The sequence below is a fragment of the Pipistrellus kuhlii genome, unplaced genomic scaffold (assembly GCF_014108245.1).
Source record: "Pipistrellus kuhlii isolate mPipKuh1 unplaced genomic scaffold, mPipKuh1.p scaffold_m20_p_2, whole genome shotgun sequence".
NCBI classification, from domain to species: Eukaryota; Metazoa; Chordata; class Mammalia; order Chiroptera; family Vespertilionidae; genus Pipistrellus; species Pipistrellus kuhlii.
This window is the reverse complement of record NW_023425515.1, coordinates 72,523,364-72,546,384: the sequence shown is the minus strand read 5'-3', so window position 1 is coordinate 72,546,384 and position 23,021 is coordinate 72,523,364. Positions and strand designations below refer to the sequence as shown.

General features: G+C 42.3%; 1 protein-coding gene across 4 annotated transcripts in view; it reads left to right on the top strand.

Annotated features, from left to right (window-relative positions):
- The window catches only part of IMPG2 (interphotoreceptor matrix proteoglycan 2), a 71,659-nt gene extending 64,129 nt beyond the window's left edge, over positions 1 to 7,530 (top strand). For 3 of the 4 annotated variants that reach the window (XM_036445428.2, XM_036445427.2, XM_036445424.2), the window contains 3 exons: positions 1,472 to 1,673; positions 2,092 to 2,171; positions 3,939 to 7,530. In XM_036445428.2, coding sequence (XP_036301321.1) covers positions 1,472 to 1,673; positions 2,092 to 2,171; positions 3,939 to 3,951 — 295 coding nt within the window. In that variant the 3' untranslated portion in view covers positions 3,952 to 7,530. The remainder of the gene's footprint in view (positions 1 to 1,471; positions 1,674 to 2,091; positions 2,172 to 3,938) is intronic. The other variant, XM_036445425.2, reaches the window with a different exon arrangement.
- Positions 7,531 to 23,021: the final 15,491 nt, after the last annotated feature.

The following is a 23,021-nucleotide window of genomic DNA, read 5'->3' as shown; positions in this document are numbered from 1 at the left end:
TACTGTGGGTGGGATGGGACACTTTCTAGCTAGTTGAATGAGCATGAGCAAAGTTAGGAAGGCATGAATGAATCTCAAGGAACACCGAAGGAATGGCATCATTGAGGATGGCCCAAATGCCTATTTCATGGTTGGGGAGGGGTTGGAAGGGTGATGGAGATAAGGTGAGATCCTTGTCTGAAGACCAGATCAGTTAGTTTGTTACCCTTTGGCTCATTGTGGTTCTAAAGCTAGATAAGACTCTGACAAGAAATGATATCTGATTTTCTTTTAGTAAAATGTAGCTCCATTAATGAAGAAAATATAGTCTGTTTTACTTGCTAGACTAGCAATCCAAGGACCCTTTGGGTTGTTATCCTATATAATAAAAGCCTAATATGCAAATTGTTCCTTCAACCTGGAGTTTGACCTGACATTTGACCAGGGGGCAGGTGGCTGGGGGAAGGGAGGCCCCACTGGCAGCCGGAAGCCACTAGGCACCTACTCATGCATGAATTTCATGCACTGGGCCTCTAGTGTGATTATAATCAGTGGTTGTACTTTGCTTTTGTGCTCCCATAGTCTATAAGAGTCACTGGTTTAGGTCTAGGTTACCTTCCCTCACCCTCAGCTTGCTAAGGAGACACCTCTCCTAGGTTCTTTCTTTCTTTTTTTTCTTTTTATTAAATATATTTTATTGATTTTTTTACAGAGAGGAAGAGAGAGAGAGAGTTAGAAACATCGATGAGAGAGACATCGATCAGCTGCCTCTTGCACACCCCCCACTGGGGATGTGCCCGCAACTAAGGTACATGCCCTTGACCAGAATCAAACCTGGGACCTTTCAGTCTGCAGGCCAACGCTCTATCCACTGAGCCAAACTGATTTCGGCCTCTCCTAGGTTCTTAGAGCACCCAGGACATACTTCCATCATTGTTCGTTTCTTTTTATTGAGTCTGACTTTTCATTAGACTGTAATCTCATTCTGGAGAGGGATTCCAACCAATTCTTTATATTGTTACTATCTAGAACTGTCTTAGGCACATAACCAATGCTCAGTAAATACGTGTAGACCTGAATTGAATCTGAGGCCCAATACTCCCATAATTATATTTTTATCAGATTCTCTATGTGCCACACATTGATTTTTTATTTGTCTCCTCTGGGAATGATGGCGCCATATGCATTTCATGACATTCTATCTATTGGCAGGCTTGGTTCCCCTCAGCGTTTATTGAGTGCCAGGCCCTGTGAATGAGACATGGAACAATTCCCCGGGGCACTTGCCATGTAGTTGAGGAGATAGTGATGACAACACCTGATAAATAATTTTTGAGATGGATCTGGGTATTTTTTCACAGTCACCTCCCCCTATTTGTGTCAGCTTACCTCCTTTTCTTCCTCAAGAGAAATCTTACTACAGGCAAATAGCCTTCCAAGAAGTTATACGTCTGAATCTGAATGAATCCCACTTTTCTTTGTGTGGCTCCAGCAGACAGCCTGCCAGCCTTTCGTCCATTGAAGATGCTGTAAAGTACAACCCCATGTATGAACGCCACGGGGCGGGAGTGGGACAGCACAGGGGACCCCATCCTCAGGGTCCCTTCCACGGCGCAGCACGAGGAGAGGCGATTGGTGGTCTGAGCAGGGAAGAAATCAGACACATATATGAGAACAGTGGGCTTTCCGGAGAGGTAGGAAACTGCTTTCCTGTTGTTGCTCTGATTTTTCGTGTGTGTGTGTATACACGAGCTTCAAGAAAAGCTGGGAAGTATTTCCTGATTAGTTTCTGTCTCATGATATCTCCCAGTTGATGTAGTATGCAGAGGGTATATGAATCTGAGCTGTACCTTCTCCACCCAGCGGTTTCTTTCCCCATTATTAGCCATTGCTCTCTCCCTCCTCCCCACTGCCTTAGAAATATGCCGGAGTTGCTCTGAGCAGCTCGTGTACTATCCAAACCTTCCCTTCTCTCAAAAGGCCATTCTTTCCTATAGCTCTCCCCTGGATAGCCCAGACAGCCACATTTCCTTATAAAAATTAGGACTCCTTTTAAAAGATGGTGTAAGCTTTTCTAATGCCACACACGGCCTATTTTTCTTTTCAAAAAAGGAAATTCAAGAAAGAATGAGGATTTTGGAACTGTACGCCAACGATCCTGAGTTTGCAGCTTTTGGGAGAGAACATCAAATGTAAGCACCAGAGACAGCGCCCCTGTCAGCCGTCAGGTAGCGCCTCCAGCGGGAGCGCACAGTGCCTGCTCCTGTGATAACCAATGTTTGCTGAGCTCCTCAGAGCTAACACATCCGCACGCGGATTACCTCGTTTGTTTCTCATGATGGCTTTGTAGGCTGAATTGTCTTTATTTAAGTTTTATAAATGAGGAAAAGGGAGGTAAAGTGACTTACTCAAGATCATAGTAACAGCAAGCGGCAGAGAAAATTTAAAACAAAGACACTGTGGGTTCTGGCCTAGAACTCCCTGGGCTGTCATATTTTCTCTCTTATTACCACAGGTATCACCCAAGAGTTAACGCTCTAAAATACTTTCCATAGATAGTTTCTATGAAAAGCATTTGAGAAGCCATAAATCCTTACACTTAAGTATCTCTGTAGATACTTTTCACTATGCTTTCAATGACACAAATCTCATTAAAGGGTATCTCTTGCTTCTATCAAGTTTACCTTACATTTCATTCTGTCTTTCCATTTGCTTTTCTCAGCATGTATTTTGGGCAAGGATCTGTAGTTTTTCCCCCTTCTGTTTCCCAGGATCCATAACCAGAATTAGGTTATTAAAATAAACCACCTTATAAAGAGACTATTGTGGACATTGAGTGTAGTGGGTGAAATTATAATTTGGCTTTTATTTTTGCTCCTAATGCTGCCCTCACAAAGGTGCTTCTTCATGGGTGGGTTCCCCCCAGGCCAGGTATCTTCACGTGGCTCTGAAAAGAGAAAAACCAGAGCAATTCGTGCAAGTTTGTAGGAGAAATCCACGAAGAGTCTGGATGGCCCTGTGTCCTGACCGGGGGCCTCTGTCCCTTTGCTCCAAATCCCCTTTTTCTGACAGGCAGCCCTTCATTCATGATTCCTCTCCGGCAGGAAGGGGCACATTGACACTTAAGGAAATTGAGGGAGATACTTTTCTAATTGCATGTGCCTGATGGAGAATTAAAAAAAAAAAAAAAAATCTCAGGGCACCTGCCTTGACCCCTGGAAGGTGCTCCGCCAACCTTGCTGAGTGCAGTTAGAACAATTTTACCCGGATCTGCCCTTGAAGCTCACACACCCACTCATCCTGGCATCTCCAGCCAGCAGATGGCCCTTCCAGAAGAAGCTAACGGAAAGAACATGACTAACGTTTTTGTCTCCCTAAGACTTCTCATGAGCCCCCTGCAGCCACCTGTCCGAATGTGCTTCCTGAACACATTACAAATGCATCTTATCTAGGCTGAGACACAGGGAGAAAGGACTCAGGGGAGACAGACTGGCTACATTGTTTCAATCTCTGCTGGTAAACTGCGTGGCACCAACATATAAAAATCCATGTAACAGAAGATTTAAAAAAGACCACAGTGAAACAAAAGGAAGTTCACACAGACACTTTTATCCCAAGAGGGATGAGAAGATGACTTTGGAAAAGTATGAGGTACATAACCCATACAGCACTTTCAGTTTCACTTAATCTCAGCATTTTTTCCTACCAGTAGTTCAAGAAAATGTTAATGGACTCGATTTGGGATTTAGTAAAAGCATTACATGGTCTTTGTGGAGAAGGATTTTTTTTTTTAAACAGCAAAGTACAGGATAACTTTCCTGTAAAGAAAGAAAATGCAAAGTAGTGGTGATTTTAGGAACATAGTTTGGCAATGCATTACAGCAGAAATGCATTTCTATGCACATTCTCGCCTTTTCAATTAATTGTGCATTTTCTTTTGTTTTTTTTTTCCATGGCAGGGAAGAGCTTTAATCAGGACTCCTATCGTGGAACTGATTAGAAGCCTAGAGAAGAGAGAGATCGCTTGCTACCTGTATCATAAAGTTAACCTGCATTTTGAACTCTGTTGGAAGAAGAGTATTTTATTAAGAAACATTCAATTTGGGCACAAAATCCCCATTTTAAAATGTTAGAATAGAGTAAGAGATGCTACAGTTTTTACACGTGAGCTGCATTTACGGAAATTCAAACCGTGTGAGTCTGAAAGCATCTGGAAGAGGGCAGCTGGGCCTGGGTGTGCATGGCAGAGCAGCTGTCAATCACTGTGGCTCAGGAGGCCCGGGAGGCGGGGAGGGCGAGGCTGTTCCAGGAGAAGGCGGGCTTTTAACAAATATTTTGTAGCATGCTTGTGATTGTCAGAAGGAGAAGCCTTTGAAGTAGTTTCAATATAGTTTATAGCCAGACATTTGTCTAAATAAAATATAAAGTGTTGGGGGAGGGGGAATCGAACTGCTGAAGAAAAAGCAACCTTTTTGCTCCAGTATAGAGTGAGGCTTGTACTTTATTCTCCAGTTTTGAATTTCCTGAGCGTATTAATCAAGATCACATTATTGTGTTAAGTATCTCAGTGTCCTTCCCCCCCCCACCCACCCCCAGCTGCCAAATACAATACATATGTGTAAAGTTTAGAGGGTTCCCTTAGACTAAAGATGAATTGGGGACAGGGAGGGAATGAGGGTTGGGTCAAGGCCACAGCGCTGAGAATGTAAGCTGTGCTGATGGATGGGTGGACGGAATCAGAACTGATGAGTTCTCTGACCTGCTTATGTTATCTTAAGGTGTCCTAGCCAAGTGCTGGATCTTCCCCAGTTTCTGGTATTTTTTTCCAGTTTAGCCCTGGGAGTGCGTCTGTGAGCTTCCACTTATTCCGCTGCCACCTTTAACCGCCCATGAGTACATGCCACAGCAAAGCTGCTGACAGCCTTGAAGATATCCAGGCATTTTGCAAAGGACGCATGATAACAGGGTGTGTGTCTGTGTGTGTGCACGCGTGTGAAAGCAGCTCCCTTATCTCAGTATTTCTTTTCATTCTCTATCTACATAATGAATTCTCTATGACTTCAGCGTAGGTACAAGCCATTGCTGGGGCATTTTTTTGCTGGCTTCATGTGAAAGGTAATTGATAAATGTTAATGACATTTGCCACTACTTAAAAGCTTAATTTTATTTGTAAAACTTCCAAAGGTTTCTGTTTAGCTTTAAAAAGTTTCCCCTTAAACGTATCTCTGGAATGCCAGCTTGCCTCCAGAGTGCTAGGTGGATGCAGAGGGAGACTAGGGTCGCCACCACCGGGAGCAGCCGAGCGGAGGACTGCTGAGTCCCGCAGGCCAGGCGGGAAGTGGGCCTCTGAGAATTCTGCCAGGCCTCCGTCTCTGACTTTCTTTTGTCTGACCTTTCCATTTGAGCAAAGGACTCAGCTCTGCATGGATATCTGTGCCACACGAATGACATGGACGAGTAAAGGAAGTCCTAGCCTCCCAGGGAGAGACCGGAGGCCACACAATCCGGGAAGAAGCCCGGTGGCGCCCCCTGGCTGCAGCCGAACCACAGGGGGGCAGGAGGGAGAAGCGGTTTTCCCGCTGGAGGCCCACTGATGCTCAAAGCAAAGAGCTAAAGGAGCAGAGCTTCTCTTTAAGTGTAGTTGGTATACGAGGTTACATTAGTCACACTAATTTTAGGTCTACAATACAGTGATTCGATATTTTTAATTCTGATCATCATCTGTCACCATGTAAACGTACCACAAGGTTATCTACTGCATTCCCCTTCAGCAGGTATTATGCTCAGTGATATAATTCAGGCAGAGAAAGGCAGATATATGGTTTAATGTACATGTAGAGTCTAAAAAAAAATCCCACAAATGAACAAAATTTGAAAACCCAGATTCATAGAAAGAGCTTCTTTTTAAAACAGCAACTCCCAAGGTAATTTAATGGCATGGAGTCACTTAAAAGTATTAGGCTAAACTCTCTTTTTAGGCTGTGCGATCGAGGAATACAATGTTCTGTTTATTAGAACATTCTCATTGACCTAGCAATATAATATTCAGTAAGACCATCACCTTATTAGAAAACAGTAAATTGCAGTTGGCACTAACAGTGCATGGTATGTAACTCACACTTTTAGGAAATTTATAGGTGCTTTGGAGTTTTCTAATCCATAGAGCCTTTATAATTGAGAGTCTATACACGATTCTCATTTTCATGGCTCTGGGAAAAGGGGAATTTATTTGATAAATAGGATTCCATTTCCATCATGGCGATGTTTTAAGGGTATTTGTTCACATTTATGTGTCCTAAAGTTCCATTTATTTTACCCGATTTTATTTCCACCTCTTCTTTCTTCTGCAGTCTTGTCACTATGTGCTGGCAGCTTCCCACTCCCTCACCTCCTTTTAAACCACATGGTGAATTGAAATGTAGTTAAACAATCCAAACTTAATATTACTTCTGAAAAAAGATGGAAACTGTGCAAATATTCTTTGTAGTCTCTAAAACTATGTTGGCTCAAATACGATACCTAATTGAATTATTTATTTAGATGCTTGTTTGATAAGTTTGCCTTCTACTTCATGATTTTTCAGCAGCTGGTACAGTATCGTGCTGTCATTCCCATGTTTTCTATAATGGATAGTTTGACATCTATCAGCCTGTGAGTTGAGTTTTCATTTTGATATGAGAAGTGAAGGCAACATAGTTATTTCATAAGGAAATCAGTGGACTTAGAATAAGTCAGTGGACTTAGAAGAATAACCCATCTTTATTAAATTGAGACATTTTAGCCAAAAAAAATATGGGTCAAATAAAAAAAAATGTTTTTAACAATTATCAGAAGGAATGGGTGGGGCCAGCCTTCCTCATTTACAATCCAGCTGTAAGAGTCAAGGATCCTGGCTCACTCTATTCCCAATTGTACAATAAATGTAGAAAAAAGACGTGAAGGTCACAATTCTCATATCATTTAAATGCATTGTTTTCTACAGCGGGTCCTGGCTGGAGGTGGGGAGGAGGAAGGGAGCCCAAAGTGATAGATGATGTAGAGAATCTGCCTGGAAATGTCCTTGGCGCATGCATTTTATTCCACCTTATAGTACTCCTATGAGCTAATAAGACACAGATTAAGTGGCTCCCCTCACTCATGCAGTGTACCCCTACAGACTAGACTCAATGATTCCTTTTCTTGGCTTTCCCCCCTCAGCGATATTTAATTACTTTTTCAGAGATTAAGGGCATAATTGGGAAAAAAATAACTATGACATCAAAGAATAAAGGTATAATTATTTATGTATCAGGACTGTGTGATGTTTCCGAAGTGATCATGTTCAATATGGGATATAATGAAAGATCTTTCTCTTTTATCTTATTTATAATGACATTTTATCTAAACTATGGATCAGTTCATGCTACTGTACTGTTGTTTGGAAATGCTTTAGTCTTAATGCTAGCTAATTATAAATAAAAATGTAGAAGTCTTTATGTATGTAAAAGGGTCTTTCCTTCTCATGTATATAATTGTGCCATTTTCATTATTAATAAACTTTTCTTTCAAGAACCTCGCCTACATTTTTTGTTTAATTAGAAAAAAAACATTGTAGATTGTAGCAACAGTTGAGTTGTAATTACCACTCAAAGATACAATGTGAGCATGGTATAAAAATGGAAATCATTCTTTGATTAATCTTTTAAAAAATAAAAAATTAAATTACAGTTGACATACAATATTACATTAATTTCAAGTGTATAATACAGTGATTAGACATGTTACTTATAAAGTGATCACTCTGTTAAGTCTAGTACCCACCTGGTCTATAAATAGTTATTACAATACTAGAGGCCTGGCGAACAAAATTCATGCATGGGGCAGGGGGGAATCCTTCAGCCCGGCTTGTGCCCTCTTGCAGTCCAGGACCCCTTGAGGGATGTCTGCCAGCTGGCTTAAACCCGCTCCCCTCTTCCCCCACATGGACATCTGGGGAGTGGGCCTAAGCTGGCAGGTGGACATCCCCTGAGGGGTCCTTAGCACTACCTCGGAGGTAGGAGAGGCTCCTGCCTCTGTCGCTGTGCTTGCCAGCTGTGAGCCCAGCTTCTGGCTGAGCGGCCCTCTCCCTGTGGGAGCACACTCACCACCAGGGGGCATCTCCTGTGTTGAGTGTCTGCCCCCTGATGATCAGTGTGTATCATAGCAACTGGTCGTTCTGCCATTCGGTCTATTTGTATATTAGCCTTTTATTATATAGGATTATTGACTCTGCTCCCTATGCTGTACTTGACCAACCCAGGACTGTTTTTATAACTGGTGATTCTTCTTAATCCCTTCACCTTTCTCACCTAACTCTTCCCATCTGGCTTTGCTTATTTTTTGTGTCGTGAGGATGCAGGGGAACTGGAGACAAATCTAGAGCCCACTTGTTGCCTTGAATTTTGTTGATATTTAATGATTCAGTCATCATTTAGCCTCTCTTGAACTTTACTCTTTTAAACTCTTAGAAACTTCCATTTCCCCCCTCATTCGCTTAAGGCAGGGATGGAAAGAAAGCTGATGGAGTTGATTAAAGGAACATGAGGGGATAGAGAGCACCAGCTGCCCTGGAATGAGAGAAGGAAGTGGTGAGCTGTTCAGAGAGAACAGAGGAGACAAATATGCTCAGAGCAGCCTAAAGCAATCTTGCTTGGGGAGGGCAGAAGGAAAATCGGCTGCCACTTACCTGAGCATCAACACCAGGAACTTCAGCTTTCACTTATTTCCCTTTCTGCACTTGTATGATGTCTTGCTGGCAACATGGGGTATGAAAATCCTGAATCAGTAAAGAAGAGGGTGGTCTTGATTTGTCTCCAAGACTGTATTATAAAAACACAAGGTGGGAGAAATGTGTCTAATAAGTACCTGTTGATTGATTAATTAGTGACCTAGGTTTAGGAGAAATAGTGAGTAATAACACTGTTTTGAATAATTCTGTTCAGGGCAAGCCCCACTCATGCTTAGCTCATGCCCTCCTCATGCTGGTCTACTGTCAAGCTGCCTCTGCATATGTCCCATCTCAGCTGGTCCCTGATGGGCTGTGTCCCATGAACTAACCTTTAAATTATCTTCTCACCAAAATATATGTATTTCGTGTCCCATTTTTTAAAGTACAAATAAAACTGAGCTGATATAGTAATAGTTGTTAAGAAATTACATTTTTTTTCTAAGTAACACCAATATGGTGTGTGGGATTTCTGAAAATAATTTATTTTTCCAAATGAATAGCTCTCATTGTTAATATTGCACATACCATGGCAGGTTTGGGGAAGAATATACATATTTTTGGCAGGTGGTTCTTTGAAGGAACCTCATAAAACCCATAGAAACTGCTTCTTTTATGGCTTTTTCTGTATCATGTACATGCTTCCATTCCATTATTCACCAAGGCTGTGCTGTAATTTCTTATTTATGTCGCTTACTTTCCACTAAACTGAGTTCTTTGATGTTAGGGGGCCATGTCTTGCTCATCTTTATTCATGAAACTGTTACAGGATTCCGGGCAGGAGGAAGAGGGGAACTGAGACAGGGAGGTTAAAACAAGACCAAACATTGTGGGCAATCTGCAACCAGCTTGTCACTAACAAACCATTATCTTCCCCAGCCAACGACCAGAGAGAAAATGGTTAAAAAAAAAAACCCTAAAGAGGGAATGCAGAGAGGGAGGGGAAAGGGGAAAGGAAAAAAAGGGCAGCTTTACTCCCTAAGCAGAGAAGCCAGCAGCTCAAGGCCTGGCAAGATAAAGTTGCCAGGTGCTTCTCATGAATTCTGGGAAGGCCACAACAAATGAAAAAAAAAAAAAAAAAAAAAAAAAAAGGGACCTTGAGAATTAATAGGCACCAAAATATTTAGCAGGGGAATTTTGAGACTTATAGACAGGAGGGTATATAACACCTTAGCCCCCACCCAACTCGCTCTTCAGATTAGCTGAGAGCCTGTCTGTGCTTCATATGCCAGATGTATAGGGTTGCTTGCTTTGCTTTTTCAATAAAGATGCATGCTTTAATTGCTTTTGAAACGAAACCAAAACCTCTCATATAAATTCATTTATATGAGAAAACAAGGATCAAGGCCAGGGACAGCCCTCTACATTGTCTCAGGAACTGTCCTGTCCGGTAACACCTCTCTGGTGTTGGTGAGAGGTGCCTATAACAAAACTAAAGAATGCTTGGTGCAGAATTTGTCTACAATTATTAACTAGAGGCCTGGTGCACGAATTTGAGCATGAGTTGGGTGTCTTGGCCTGGCTGGTGATCTGGGCCAATTGGGGCCATTTTGCCCAGTCCTGATTGGGGCAGGGTCCGAGGGAGGTTGGCTGGGTGGGAGGTTGGCTGTGGGAGCATACTGACCACCAGGGGACAGCTCCTACACTGAGTGTCTGCCTCCTGGTGGTCAGTGAGCATCACTGCGACCAGTCGACTGGTCGTTTGGTCGACCTGTCATAATGGTCGCTTCTCAATTGGTTTGAGAAAGTAGAACATATGTAGATATTCATTTTATGACAATTCAGCAAATGATTGTTTTGTATCCAGGAAGAAATTAGGTAGACCTATTGAAATACAAAATGTGGGTGCTTTGAGTTCCAGTTCTTTATCTTGTGAAAATCAAAGAATGAAGTCACGGATAAAAGTGATGAATGGAATCGAAGTTTATTGGGAGAAGCCAGTCCTGGCAAAGGTGCAGCAGGGACTGGGGAGCAGCCCAGTGCCCAGAGCTTCCTTTCCATGTTCCACTCGGGAGTAGTTTAGTATCCAAGCTAATTAAAACCTCGGTCTCTCATATAAATTCATTTATACGAGAAGACGGGGGTCAAGGTTGGGGATAGCCCTCTACACTGGGCCAATGGGTGTGTGTTCCCCTGTCAGGCAATCCATTGTGCACTGCACAGCCCCTGAGGGAGAAGGGAGGGAGAGGAAGTGTGTTCTCTTTTGTATAGTTGCTTGTTAGTTCCTGATTGGTTACCTGCAAGCTGCCTGCCTTGGCAATATCCATACATTTTGAAGTTCATGCCTGTCATATGCACCCTTCCCTCCCCGCCCAGCTGGGGTGTCTTGTGTCTTAGTAACTCCGCCTGGCTGGGTTCCAGGTTTCACCTCCTCCTCCCGTGGTCCCGCCTCTCTCTACCTAAGTTTTCCTGTCTCACTATGAGTGGTTTCCAAACTGAGAAAGAAGTGGTTGACAAAGATTTAAAAATAGCTCTGCGTGTTTCAAGAGACCCGGTCCATTTATATCTATCTTATTTCATTGAGTAATTCATGAATTATAAAGTAGAAAGCATTTTACAAACACCTGTCAGAAAGTATGGACTGCTACAGCCAGATGTAGTAACTTGAGTTTCTTAACCACAGAGGAAGGCGAGGAGAACATGAACAGTACGGGTTTGTAGGACAAAAATGTGACTTTCTGTTGATCGGGCTGGGAGTATGATGCAATAGTAGGCATTGTGTAAGTGTGTAAAAGCAATTTTCAAACAGTGACTTTATTCCTTGTTAATTTATTGTGCAGGACAGAATAAAATAATTGTATACAGTTCTTACATTTCTTTTAAAAAATATATTTTATTGATTTTTTTTTTTTTTTTTTTTTTACAGAGGAAGCGAGAGGGATAGAGAGTCAGAAACATCGATAAGAGAGACACATCGACCAGCTGCCTCTTGCACCCTCCCCACTGGGGATGTGCCCGCAACCAAAGTACATGCCCTTGACTGGAATCAAACCTGGGACCTTTCAGTCCTCAGGCCGAAGCTCTATCCACTGAGCCAAACCGGTTTTGGCCAGTCCTTACATTTCTTAAAAAGAAGAAGAAACAACTACCCAAAAGAAGGATGAGTAATTGGTGAAACCTGCCAGCTTTACTTAAGTTTCCGTCTTTATCCTTTCTAAAAGTATTTTTTATTATGTTTGCCCTGTGCATAGCAGAGACCGATGTCAGTAATCCCCTCAGTTCCCAAGGGTTAGCACGCAGGGGAGTCCCCCTTGTCCCCACATGTTTGTCACTCGGTCCCAGCAGAGTGGCCGGGTCCCTGGGCTGCCAAGGAAGGGCCCGCAGAGGGGACGCAGGCAGTGCCCTCCGCTCGGACCCCCCTTACCGCGGTGCGGGCACAGGCACACCTCAGAGGCCCCGCGGGCTGGTTTCAAGACCCCGCAGTAAACTAGTCTCTCCATAAAGTGACGTGTGACCTTTAGCTGGGGGAGGGCCTCGCCTCCCATCTATAAGAACACGCGGCGCCTGTGGCCTGCGGGAAAGCGAAGGGCAGTGAAGGAGGCCTCCCGTGCCTGCGTGGAAGCATCACTGGCCCCGCGCTCCTGGGAACCGACCCGCTTTGGGTGGTGTCAGGTAACTCGCAAATACTCCATGAGGATGACACTGCTCCCACTGCCACGGGCCCATCAGAGGTGTGTGTGGTAAAGAAACAAATGTTAAACACGTCCTCTGCTGTGACGAGTGATGGAAACCCATTTCGGACTTAGATTTTAAATTGCTTTCCCAGATAAGAAAATTTTCCAAGCTAGAGGATAAATAAAATTGTCGTTAGTTGACAACATATTGGTTTGATTTCTAATGTTCTATTAGCGATGATTGTTTAAGATGCCCCTCTCCCTGCTTTTCTAATTTTAGCACGAACACCACTTTTCTACTTTTAAAAACTGAATACAGCCCTGGTTGGTTTGGTTCCGTGGACAGAGCGTTGGCCTGCAGGCTGAAGGGTCCGGGGTTTGATTCAGGCCACGGGCATGCACTTCAGGTGCAGGCTTGATCCCCAGCCCCAGGTCAGGGTGTGTGCCCGGGGCAACCGATGGATGTGTCTCTCTCACATCTATATCTCTCTCTTTGTTTTTCTCCTTCCTTTCCACTGTCTCTAAAAATCGATGGAAAAATATCCTCAGGTGAGGATTAACAACAACAAAAAAATGCATACAGAAAGCTTTTGTGAAATAATTGTTTTTCTTCAAATAATTTATGCCTTCTGATACCTCAATACCGTATTTACTATAAAAGTGAGGAAGTTGATCTAAATGAAGAAAACCTTTTCTTTTAAATACTATTTGGAAAGCTACAGGGGCAATGAGCATCTAGATCACCTCCTAACATTTAGTGACAATTTCACTTGAAAGAAATAATCAATAATTCATGTTGCAGTTGCTACTGGGAAAATGGATTTTAAGATCTATTTCCAAGGCAGATGATACTTCAAAGTATTTACACGAGGAGACTGCTAGGTTGGAATTGTCCGTTAACATCCTGCCTGCTTCTTTTAGAAATGTAAATGCCGAGATAACTTATTTCTAGAGACGTTTCTTTTCCTTCCGAAGTGCTCTCCACGGCAGTGGTGGACTGACCACTTCCTCGGAAAGAAAGCTCTAAAACGCATGTTGGGGGTTGGAAATACCTTCTGTTCGCCGCCGTGAGCCAGGGGAGATTTTCCATTGCTTCACTTTTTCTTGTTTTACTTTCAGATTGGCCAGCGATGCCTCAAAGTCAGAATTTAACTTGGAATTGCAGAGCTGCAAGCTTAAATAGGTTTTTCCATTAATGGACAGGTTTAGACATGACTCTCTTTTGAGGACAGTCTGACATTCATTTTGACTCAAAATACAAAATTGATAGTTTAGAAAGTTCTCTACAATCAGGCGATGCGTCTCAGTTTACTAGACGGAGTTGGAGAGAGTAGGACTCTGTTCATGTGAGTGACCGGAAATGCTGGCTCTGACGGTATTTCTTCAGTGCCCCGGCAGGAGTCACGCTGACTGACAGCGTGTAGGCATTTCTTCTCGTCCCTGCCCTGAGATCCACTGGGACTCTGTACACGCTTATGCCAGGGCCTTACTCACAGCAACCCCTGCTTGGGATGCTCTCTGTTTCAGGAATCACTGGGGAAGGATGAGGGTTACCTGGCCACCTAACCTGCAGAGACAAACATGTTAATTTGCAATTCAGTTGACCCAGGGTTTTTACCTAATTGTCTTTAAAAATGTTGTCCTCAATGCTGTTCAATTTAGTAGAGCAGAGGTTCGGTTAAATTACAGTAACTTAGTGAATGTGGTCAGTGGGTTCTGTAACTAAGTGGAATAACATGTAACGAAACCGATACTGCCAGAGGCTGGTATCAACAAGCGGTAAGTTCTGTGATATCTCATCGGCGTTATAATAAAATGATGTTACTCAAGGACCTGCTGTACTACCTACAATGTTCATTGTTGAGATTTTTCTTTTATTGCCAAATAATATGCACCAAAACATGATGTTTTTAACTCCTCAACTTTTATATGATTTAAAGGGGTGTAATATTCCCAGTCCCAGGTCATAAGACTGTTCCTCAGAAACAGAATCAGGAAGTAAAATATCTTGAGAACTTACCCACTTGGTGTTTCCTTTTATTATCTAGGAGACTGAAAAATATAGTGATTCTAGCCCTAGCTGGTTTGGCTCAGTGGATAGAGCGTCGGCCTGCAGACTACAGGGTTTTAGGTTTGATTCTGGTCAAGGGTACATGCCTAGGATTTCGGGCTCGGTCCCCAGTGGGGGGCATGCAGGAGGAAGCCAATCAATGATTCTCATCATTGATGTTTCTCTCTCGCTCTCTCTTCCTCTCTGAAGTAAAAAATATATATTAAAAAAGAAAAAGAAAATAGTGATTCTGGCTAAGAGAGGTGGTCATGAGCCTTGGTTTTCTACTTGCCCAAATCTAGACCGTGTCATACAGAACTCACAAGCCAGCCAGGCCTGGAAACAAGCTCCTGTGTCAGCCACAAGTGGGAAGGGAGGTTTTCGTGTCGCTGGGTACCCTTCATGTCTCTACTTGGCCCCTCCCCTTACTGGGCCTCCTTGTGCTTCTGCATGTTTTGAGTTGCTGATGGCTTCTAGCTCTGGCATCCTCTTCTCCCCTGGCCACGGTGACCTGTGTGTACGCATGGTCACTCTGTGAGCTCAGCGTCTGGACTACAAAGTCCTCCCCCTCCCCGAGAGCCCATGTCCTAGGCTGTCAGCAGAGTGCAAGGTGTGGAGAGCTCGTCAGGATGAGCCCTGCGAACAGAGGCTGCAAGGATAACCGGCTGTCCAGGTGGCTGGTGGAGAAGTGGCCAGTGAATAATACATCTTTCCCCTCAGCCCCAAACGAGATGCTCCCAGATGAACACTAAATAAAAGCAGCTGATCTACAATACTGTTATAAAATTTACATTCCCAAAGGAGTACATTTTTTGTAAAGAAATTGTTGTTCTAGTTCACATGCCTGTCTTAGGCCTGCTGCTTGTTTGGGTGTCCCATGTGATTCAGGAATTATTAAAAAAAAGACATGAACAGGCAACTCTCATTTACCCAGAGAAGTGGTCTGCAAACTCATTAGTCAACAGAGCCAAATATCAACAGTACAACAATTGAAATTTCTTTGGAGAGCCAGATTTTTTAAACTTAAACTTCTTCTAATGCCACTTCTTCAAATTAGATTTGCCCAGGCAGTGGTATTTTGTGGAAGAGCCACACTCAAGGGGCCAAAGAGCCGCATGTGACTTGTGAGCTGCAGTTTGCCGACTACGGACCTAGGGTAACATTTTGTGTCTTCCTGGTAGGCAGGAAGGCTTCTTCCCACTCTTATTTAATCTGGGTTTGGAGACTGTAGAATAGCTTCCATATTTGGCTAATCAAAACGTAAAAGGGTAAATCTGAGCCATGAAAAGTTACCTGATAATTTCAGGCTACTCAGTGCTTTATTTCTTTCCTTCCTGGATATGGTGACCTAAGAACACATGCTCCTCTGGGTCTCCAATCACCTTTTCTCTGAAAGAGTTCTAGAATGGTGCAGAGTGGAAACCAAAGACTGGGAGAGGTCATCAGCATTGGCTGAACGGGAGCTGAGAGAGAGAAGGGAAAGCAGGCTCTGATGAAAGCAGACTTGAAACACTTCTGGCCAGTGTTTGAAGTAAGTGTCCCCAAAGGAGCTGGAATCATGTTTTACTGCCGGATGACGGTGACCAGGGTCGGGGGCTTGGGCAAGGAGAACTTGGAAAGGACCAGGGATGTGGTCTCCAGTCAACCAAGCTGAGACACAGGTGGCAGTGGTGGGAGGAGGTGGGCAAGAGGCTCTAGAAAAGCTAGTAACTAAGCTGTGGATAATGGTTTCAAAGTCAGGGTGGGCGGAGGTCAGGCAAGTTGAAGGAAGATGTTTCAGAAGTAGAGTCAGCGAGAGCCACAAGCTGCTGCAGAATACAGGGGTCTAACCCAGGATCTCTGAGGTTTAAGTCAGGGTCTGGGATAGAGGCATCAAGGAAGGAGAAGGGAGAGGACATCGGTGAGCAAAGGGACACTCTAGCAGGCGTGCCTTCCTTGTGATGAAATTTCTGTCCTTGCTTCCAGGTTTAAATGACCACCTAGAGACAAGAAGCAATTGGGAGAACCTGGCTGAGGCTGGGAGCTGAGGGCAAGGAATGGTCGCATGCAATGACACAGGGGTGTTTGTTTCCCAGGGCTATAGCCTGTGATGCTGGCTATTGAGTTCCTCAATTCTAAAATTGTTACTAAGTTATGTGGGTTTAGTCTAAGAGTTCTTTTTGCAAGAGAGTATAAATAACATCACAACAAATGCAGCTTTTGAAATGCAATGAAAAACATTCCATATATGAACATAATTCTGCCTTAAAATAATAACCTCTGGGTATCGTGTTGAAAAAATGAACACAAATCAGTATCTAATTGCTGGCATAAAAAATGTCTGTCATGTGTTGATCTTCCATTTAAAAAAAAATTAATCCAGCCTGGCTGGTTTGGCTCAGTGGATAGAGTATCAGCCTGTGGACTGAAGGGTCCATTTAAAAAAAAATATAATAAATCTTTATTGTTCAGATTATTACAGGTGTTTCTCTTTTCCACCGGCCCCCTCCCCCCATTGTTCCCCTCCACCTAATTCCCCACCCCACCCCATGCCCTTATCCCCTGCCACTGTCTTTATTCATAGGTATAAGATTTTTGTCCAATCTCTTCCCACACCCCTCAGACCCCTTCCCCCTGAAAATTGTCAGTCCACTCCTTTTCTATGTCCCTGATTCTATTATATTCACCAGTCCATTCTGTTCTTCAGATTTTTTATTCACTTGATTTTTAGATTCACTTGTTGGTAGGTATATATTTGATGTCTTTTTGTTGTTCATAGTTTCTACCTTTACCCTTTTCTTCTTCCTCTTCTTAAAGAATACCCTTCAGCATTTCATGTAATCCTGGTTTGGTGGTGATGAACTCCATTAGCTTTTTATTGTCTGTGAAGCTCTTTATCTGACCTTCAATTCTGAATGATAGTTTTGCTGAGTTATAGGTTTTTGCTGGTTATAGGTTTTTGCTGTTCATCACTTTGAATATTTCTTGCCACTCCCTTCTGGCCTCCATAGTTTCTGTTGAGAAATCAGCTGACAGTCATATGGGTATTCCCTTGTAGGTAACTAACTTTTTCTTTTCCTGCTTTCAAGATTCTCTCTTTGTCTTTTGCCCTTGGCATTTTAGTTATGATGTGTCTTGGTGTGGTCCTCTTTGGATTCCTCTTGTTTGGGGTTCTGTGTGCTTCCTGGACTTATAGGTCTATTTCTTTTACCAGGTAGGGAAAGTTTTCTGTCATTATTTCTTTTAATAGGCCTTCAATATCCTGCTCTCTGTCTTCTGGCACCCCAAAAATCCAGATATTGGTATGCTTAAAGCTGTCCCAGAGGCTCCTTACACTATCCTCACACTCTTGGATTCTTCTTTCTTTCTGCCTCTCTGGTTGGGTGTTTTTTGTTTTCTCATATTCCAGATCTTTGGTTTGACTCTTGGGGTACATTGATCTACAGTTGAGTTTCTGTATATTCTTTATTTCAGACAGTGTATGCTTAATTTATGACTGGTCCTTTTCCATTTTTTTTTTTTTTGGTATTCTCATTAAAGTCCTTGAAGGTCTCTTCAAGTTTCTTAGCTGTTTTTAGAAGATTCTTGAGTAACCTTATAAATGTGATTCTGAACTCTGTGTCGTCCAGTAGTTTACTTTCCTCCATCTTTCCCATTCGTGACATGCTTCTGTGTCTCCTAATTTTGGCTGCCTCCCTGTGTTGATGGAGGTGCTTTGTGTGGTAGGTGACCTTTAGGGGCCAGTAGCTCAGCTTTCCCAATCACCGGAGGTGGTTGCTCTTGGTACAATACATCCCTTTGTGGGCTGAGTGCAAAGTCTTGGTGTAGTTAAGCCTTAATTGCTGTTGGTATATTGGGAGGAATTGACCTCCAGGCCAACTGGCTGTGAGAACCCGCTGTGTCTATAATGGCAGAACTGCTGTTCTGGAGAGATGCTTATGGTGCAGGCCTTGTTTCAGTGGGGCTTTGTTGCTCACTGTGTCTGCCTCCCGAATGTGTCACTTATGGATGTGAGGAGTTGAAATCTGGTTATTTCAACTGACCATTAGATACACTGGCTTCTGGATCTCCAATGGGGTGCAGTCCAGCTACTGTCTGAGGCCACCCTGCAGGAGCTACAGTGAGAACCACAGTTCTCTCTTTCCTGCTTGGAGCTTGGAGGCTTTGGAGCTGTCTGCATCAGGTTGCAAGTTTGCCTAGTTAAACTGCAATAGAGAAGGCCATTCATATGCAAAAGCTGCTGCTTGGAGCTTGGGTGTGTTTGTAGATTGTGCAGGGTGGGGTCTCAGAGCATCACTAGGCTAGGGCATGGCAAACAGCGATGGTTGCCAGTCAGCCATCTCTGCCTCTCTGACTGTGTCCCTGCATCTCGCACCCCAGCACAGCAAACAATTATTCTTGTGTGCAGCTCTGCAAGCAAGCCACCCTCACTTTCTGACCTGATTGCAGACAGAAGCTGGATTTCAGAGAGATTGGGAGCTTGTCTCTCTTCTGGTTGAAGAAAGCAACACCAGGATCCACTGCCAGCCTGTATGGTGTGCACAGGTGCCCCCCCCCACTGCTGCGCCTCCCCCCCCCCCCCCCCAGTACCTCAGTTTTTCAGCACTTGTGCCCATAATACTCCTTTGTCTTTCAGTCTAGTTGTATAGCTTCCATTCAGCCAGCTTTCCCGTGGTTCTGGATGATAGACGTTTTGTCTTTTAGTTGTAGTTTTGAAATTGTGCTCGGCAGCAGTTTAGGTGTGCTTACCTAAGCCACCATCTTGGATCTCTCCTGAAGGGTCTTGGGTTCAATTCCCACCTGACTGGGTTCGATCCCCAGTAAGAGGTGTGCACGGGGCAGCCAATCAATGTTTCTCATGTTTCTATTTCTCTCTCCCTCTCCCTTCCTCTCTGAAATCAATAAAAATATATTTTAAAAAATAAATCCATTTTATGTTTACAGGCATTACTTCCAGTGGCAGGTGTCCACTTTATAAACTTATTCCTGGCTTTATTCTTGAGTGCTTATTGTTGGCTTCAAAAAAGTAATGCAATTGTTCATTTTCAATTCTCATTTGAGAATGACACCTCTAGTCCCCACTAGTTCTAGTACATTGTTTTTGAAGTGACCATGTATTGTGTTTATGGGCCACGTGCTTCATTTATAGGATTTCTTTACCTTTCTTTCAGAAATATTTCCAAGCTGTTAATAATCTTAAATCAGTGAGTTTTACAGGAATTCAAATTTGTGGGGCCTCACAAACAGCCATTTACACACAAACTTGAACATAACTGATTGCTAGCCTTCCTGAGTTTCCTCTTTTTAGGGACATTACCCGATTAATGGTGCAATACTAATGTGACCCCAAAGGAAAGGCTGAGCAAATGCATTTTCCTTTCTTTAAGATAGTTTTAAAAATAAAGTAATAAATCCTCATTTGGAGAGAATTTTGAAAGTACAGAAAAGTATAAAGAAAGATCATCTGTTACCTCCCTCTAGATACAGAGATTATGATTTTGATGTTTTTCCTACACAAGAAAACTTTAAAGGTAATTAAAAAATAATTAGAAATATACACTCCTCCCCCTTTTAATATTATACAAAGAGCATTTTCAGTAAAACTACTTTAATCACACAACTTTCTTTTAGAGAAATGAATGCATTAAAGAAATTTTATATGGGAAAAGTTGACATAATTTAAAGATTGGCTAGATATAGAGTAGAGGAAAAGAAAAAAAACACCCAGACAACTAAAAATTTCAAATTCGAGGCATCAGGAGCATTGTAGAGTTTTTAAATAGGTATTTTAAATAGGATGTTTAGCTTAGGTATTGCTTTATCGAAGAAAGGCTTATGTATCTAGCTTTGGATGTTATTTCTTCTGTATCAGCTCCCTCTTCTTGTGAGGTTTTATTTTATTGATATTAGAGTGCTAGATGGTGAGTTAGAAGGTGAGAAGAGAATTGAATGGTAGGTTAACTTTTGAGACTTGGAAGATACAAGGTTTTCTTCAAAGATTGATGAGCTATTTATGCTGCATCCTAATTAGGTGATTAGCATAATGTTACTGAGTTTTGTTTCCTGTTGTTCCCATAAGGACACGTTAGCTTAGCTCTGCTCTTTGGCAGCAGATGCTGCTCCTAATTGCAAACTCACCAATTTAAACTCGCGTTGCTGACACCGGAGTGGATTGGGAGTTTGAGAGAACGAATAGATGGAAATCAAACTGTACTTCCCAAACATGTATATATGCTGCCCTGCCCCCGTGAGTGCACACTTGCTCATATACACGTGCACACACTCACCTATGCACACAAACACACATCCATACATCCAGACCCATGCCTTACCTATAAGTGGGTGAGTGTAATTTTTTTAGAGCCTTGACCATACGTTTTTTATTGACCTATTTACTACTCAACAGTACATGTCAGAGAAGGAAAAAATGACTAAGAATGAATAGATCAGTGTGTTTTTATGTTTAAAGGTTTGGGCTGGGTTGTAGAACATGAGAGTGATAAACAGGTCTTCTTTTGCTGAAAACATTGCTCTGGGTAATTTTACCTCAAGTCACTATAACACATGATTACATACACTTAAAAGGAACAAAACTACTAATTTTGAACTCCTTAGCAAGAAAATGAACAAGATGACTTTTTAAATAAGCATGTTGGAATCCATTTTTAAAGCTGTACCTATTTGGGTCGGCAACTAAGTAATTGCGTATTTTAAAAAGAAAATCAAAGACAATTTTTTTATGGAACTAAATAACTTTATTCTGTAATGTATTGCCCATTTTGATCAATGACCTTTTGCCATATTTCAGGCAGCATCATAATCTCACGTTCAAAAAACTTCTGGTTTTTATTAGCAAAAAACTGAATCAGGTACGATTTGACATCATCATCATTATTGAAATTTTTACCATTCAAGGAGTTTTGTAAAGATCGAAACAAAAAGTAATCAGATGGTGCAAGGTCAGGACTATATGGTGGATGTGGCAAAACATCCCAACCAAGCTCCATTAATTTTTGCCGAGTGACCAAAGATGTGTGTGGCCTTGCATTGTCATGATGGAATACAACACCTTTTCGATTTGTCAATTCGGGCCACTTTTCTTTAACTGCATTGTTTAATTTCGTTAGTTGTTCAATGTAGACATCAGAATTGATCGTTCGGTTGGGTGGTAAGAGTTCAAAGTAGACAATTCCTTTGTAATCCCACCAAACTGATAACAAAACCTTCTTTTGATGAATATCAGCTTTTGATGTTGTTTGAGTTGGTTCACCTGGCCTGCTCCACGATCTTTTCCGCTTGATATTGTTGTAAACAACCCATTTTTCATCGCCAGTTATCAGTCGTTTTAAAAATGGATCATTTTCATTATGTTTCTTTAGCAAATCGCAGCTGCTAATGCGTTGCGTTAACTGTGATTCTTTCAGTTCGTGAGGAACCCATGTATCGAGTTTTTGAACATAGCCAAGTTGTTTTAAGTGATTTTCAATGCATGTATGTGATACATGAAGCTTCTCTGCAATCTCACGTGTTGTACTGTGACAGTCCGAATTGATTATTGCTTTGATTAGGGCGTCATCAACTTCAACTGGACGACCAGAGCGTTTTTCATCTTTGAGTGAAAAATCACCAGAACGAAATTTGGCAAACCAATTTTGACACTGCTGTTCTTTTAAGGCTTCGTCACCATAAACAGCACATAACTTTTTACGAGCTTGGGATACGTTTTTCCCTTTGTGGAAATAAAAAAGCAAAATATGACAAAAATGTTCCTTTTGATTTTCCATTTTTCAACGAACGCCAAACAAAAACTACAAAACAGATCAAAAAACTTTTTTTACTGATTAACAGCTGAATAGCCAACTATCAAATAACAAAATGTGTTTTACATTTGTACTACGTCTGCAAACCTAAAAATTCAACTGAAGCCATATATGTGTGAAACCCGCAATTACTTAGCTGCCGACCCAATATATTATCAGATGAGCATTAAGGAGCATCAAGTATCTCTATGACCTTCAACAGTTGTAAAAATAGAAAACAATGATTTTTTTTACCTTCACATTTGTGAATCAGGCGAACCCTTGGTTGGTCTAAATCCATGGTCGGCAAACTACGGCTCTTTGGCCTCTTGAATGTGGCTCTTCCACAAAATACCTCAGCCTGGGTGAGTCTATTTTGAAGAAGTGGCATTAAAAGAAGTTTAAGTTTAAAAAATCTGGCTCTCCAAAGAAATTTCAATCATTGTACTGTTGATATTTGGCTCTGTTGACTAATGAGTTTGCCGACCACTGGTAAGTGAAAAGGCATCAATCATCCAGTAACAGTGGTAGCCAAGTGTCCCTGGGAAGGCGTGGCCTTGACACACACTGCCTTGACCTCATGTGACACATTCCTAAACCCTTCTTTGCAGGGATTTGTCTTCCAAAGGAATGGCAAGAGAAAGGGTAAGTTTAGGCCCTTAGGGCCACAGGAGCCAAGTAATGAATTGATACCCTAAAGAAACTAACAAAATGCCAAATTGGTTAAGACACAGTTAGTCATAGAATGCCTATGGCAAACTGGGATAGAAGGGAGCAAGAACAAGATTAGGAACAAAAACACAGGGATTCTATGTTGATGGAGCAGGATTGCCAGTGACTTACTTTCATTGGCTGCC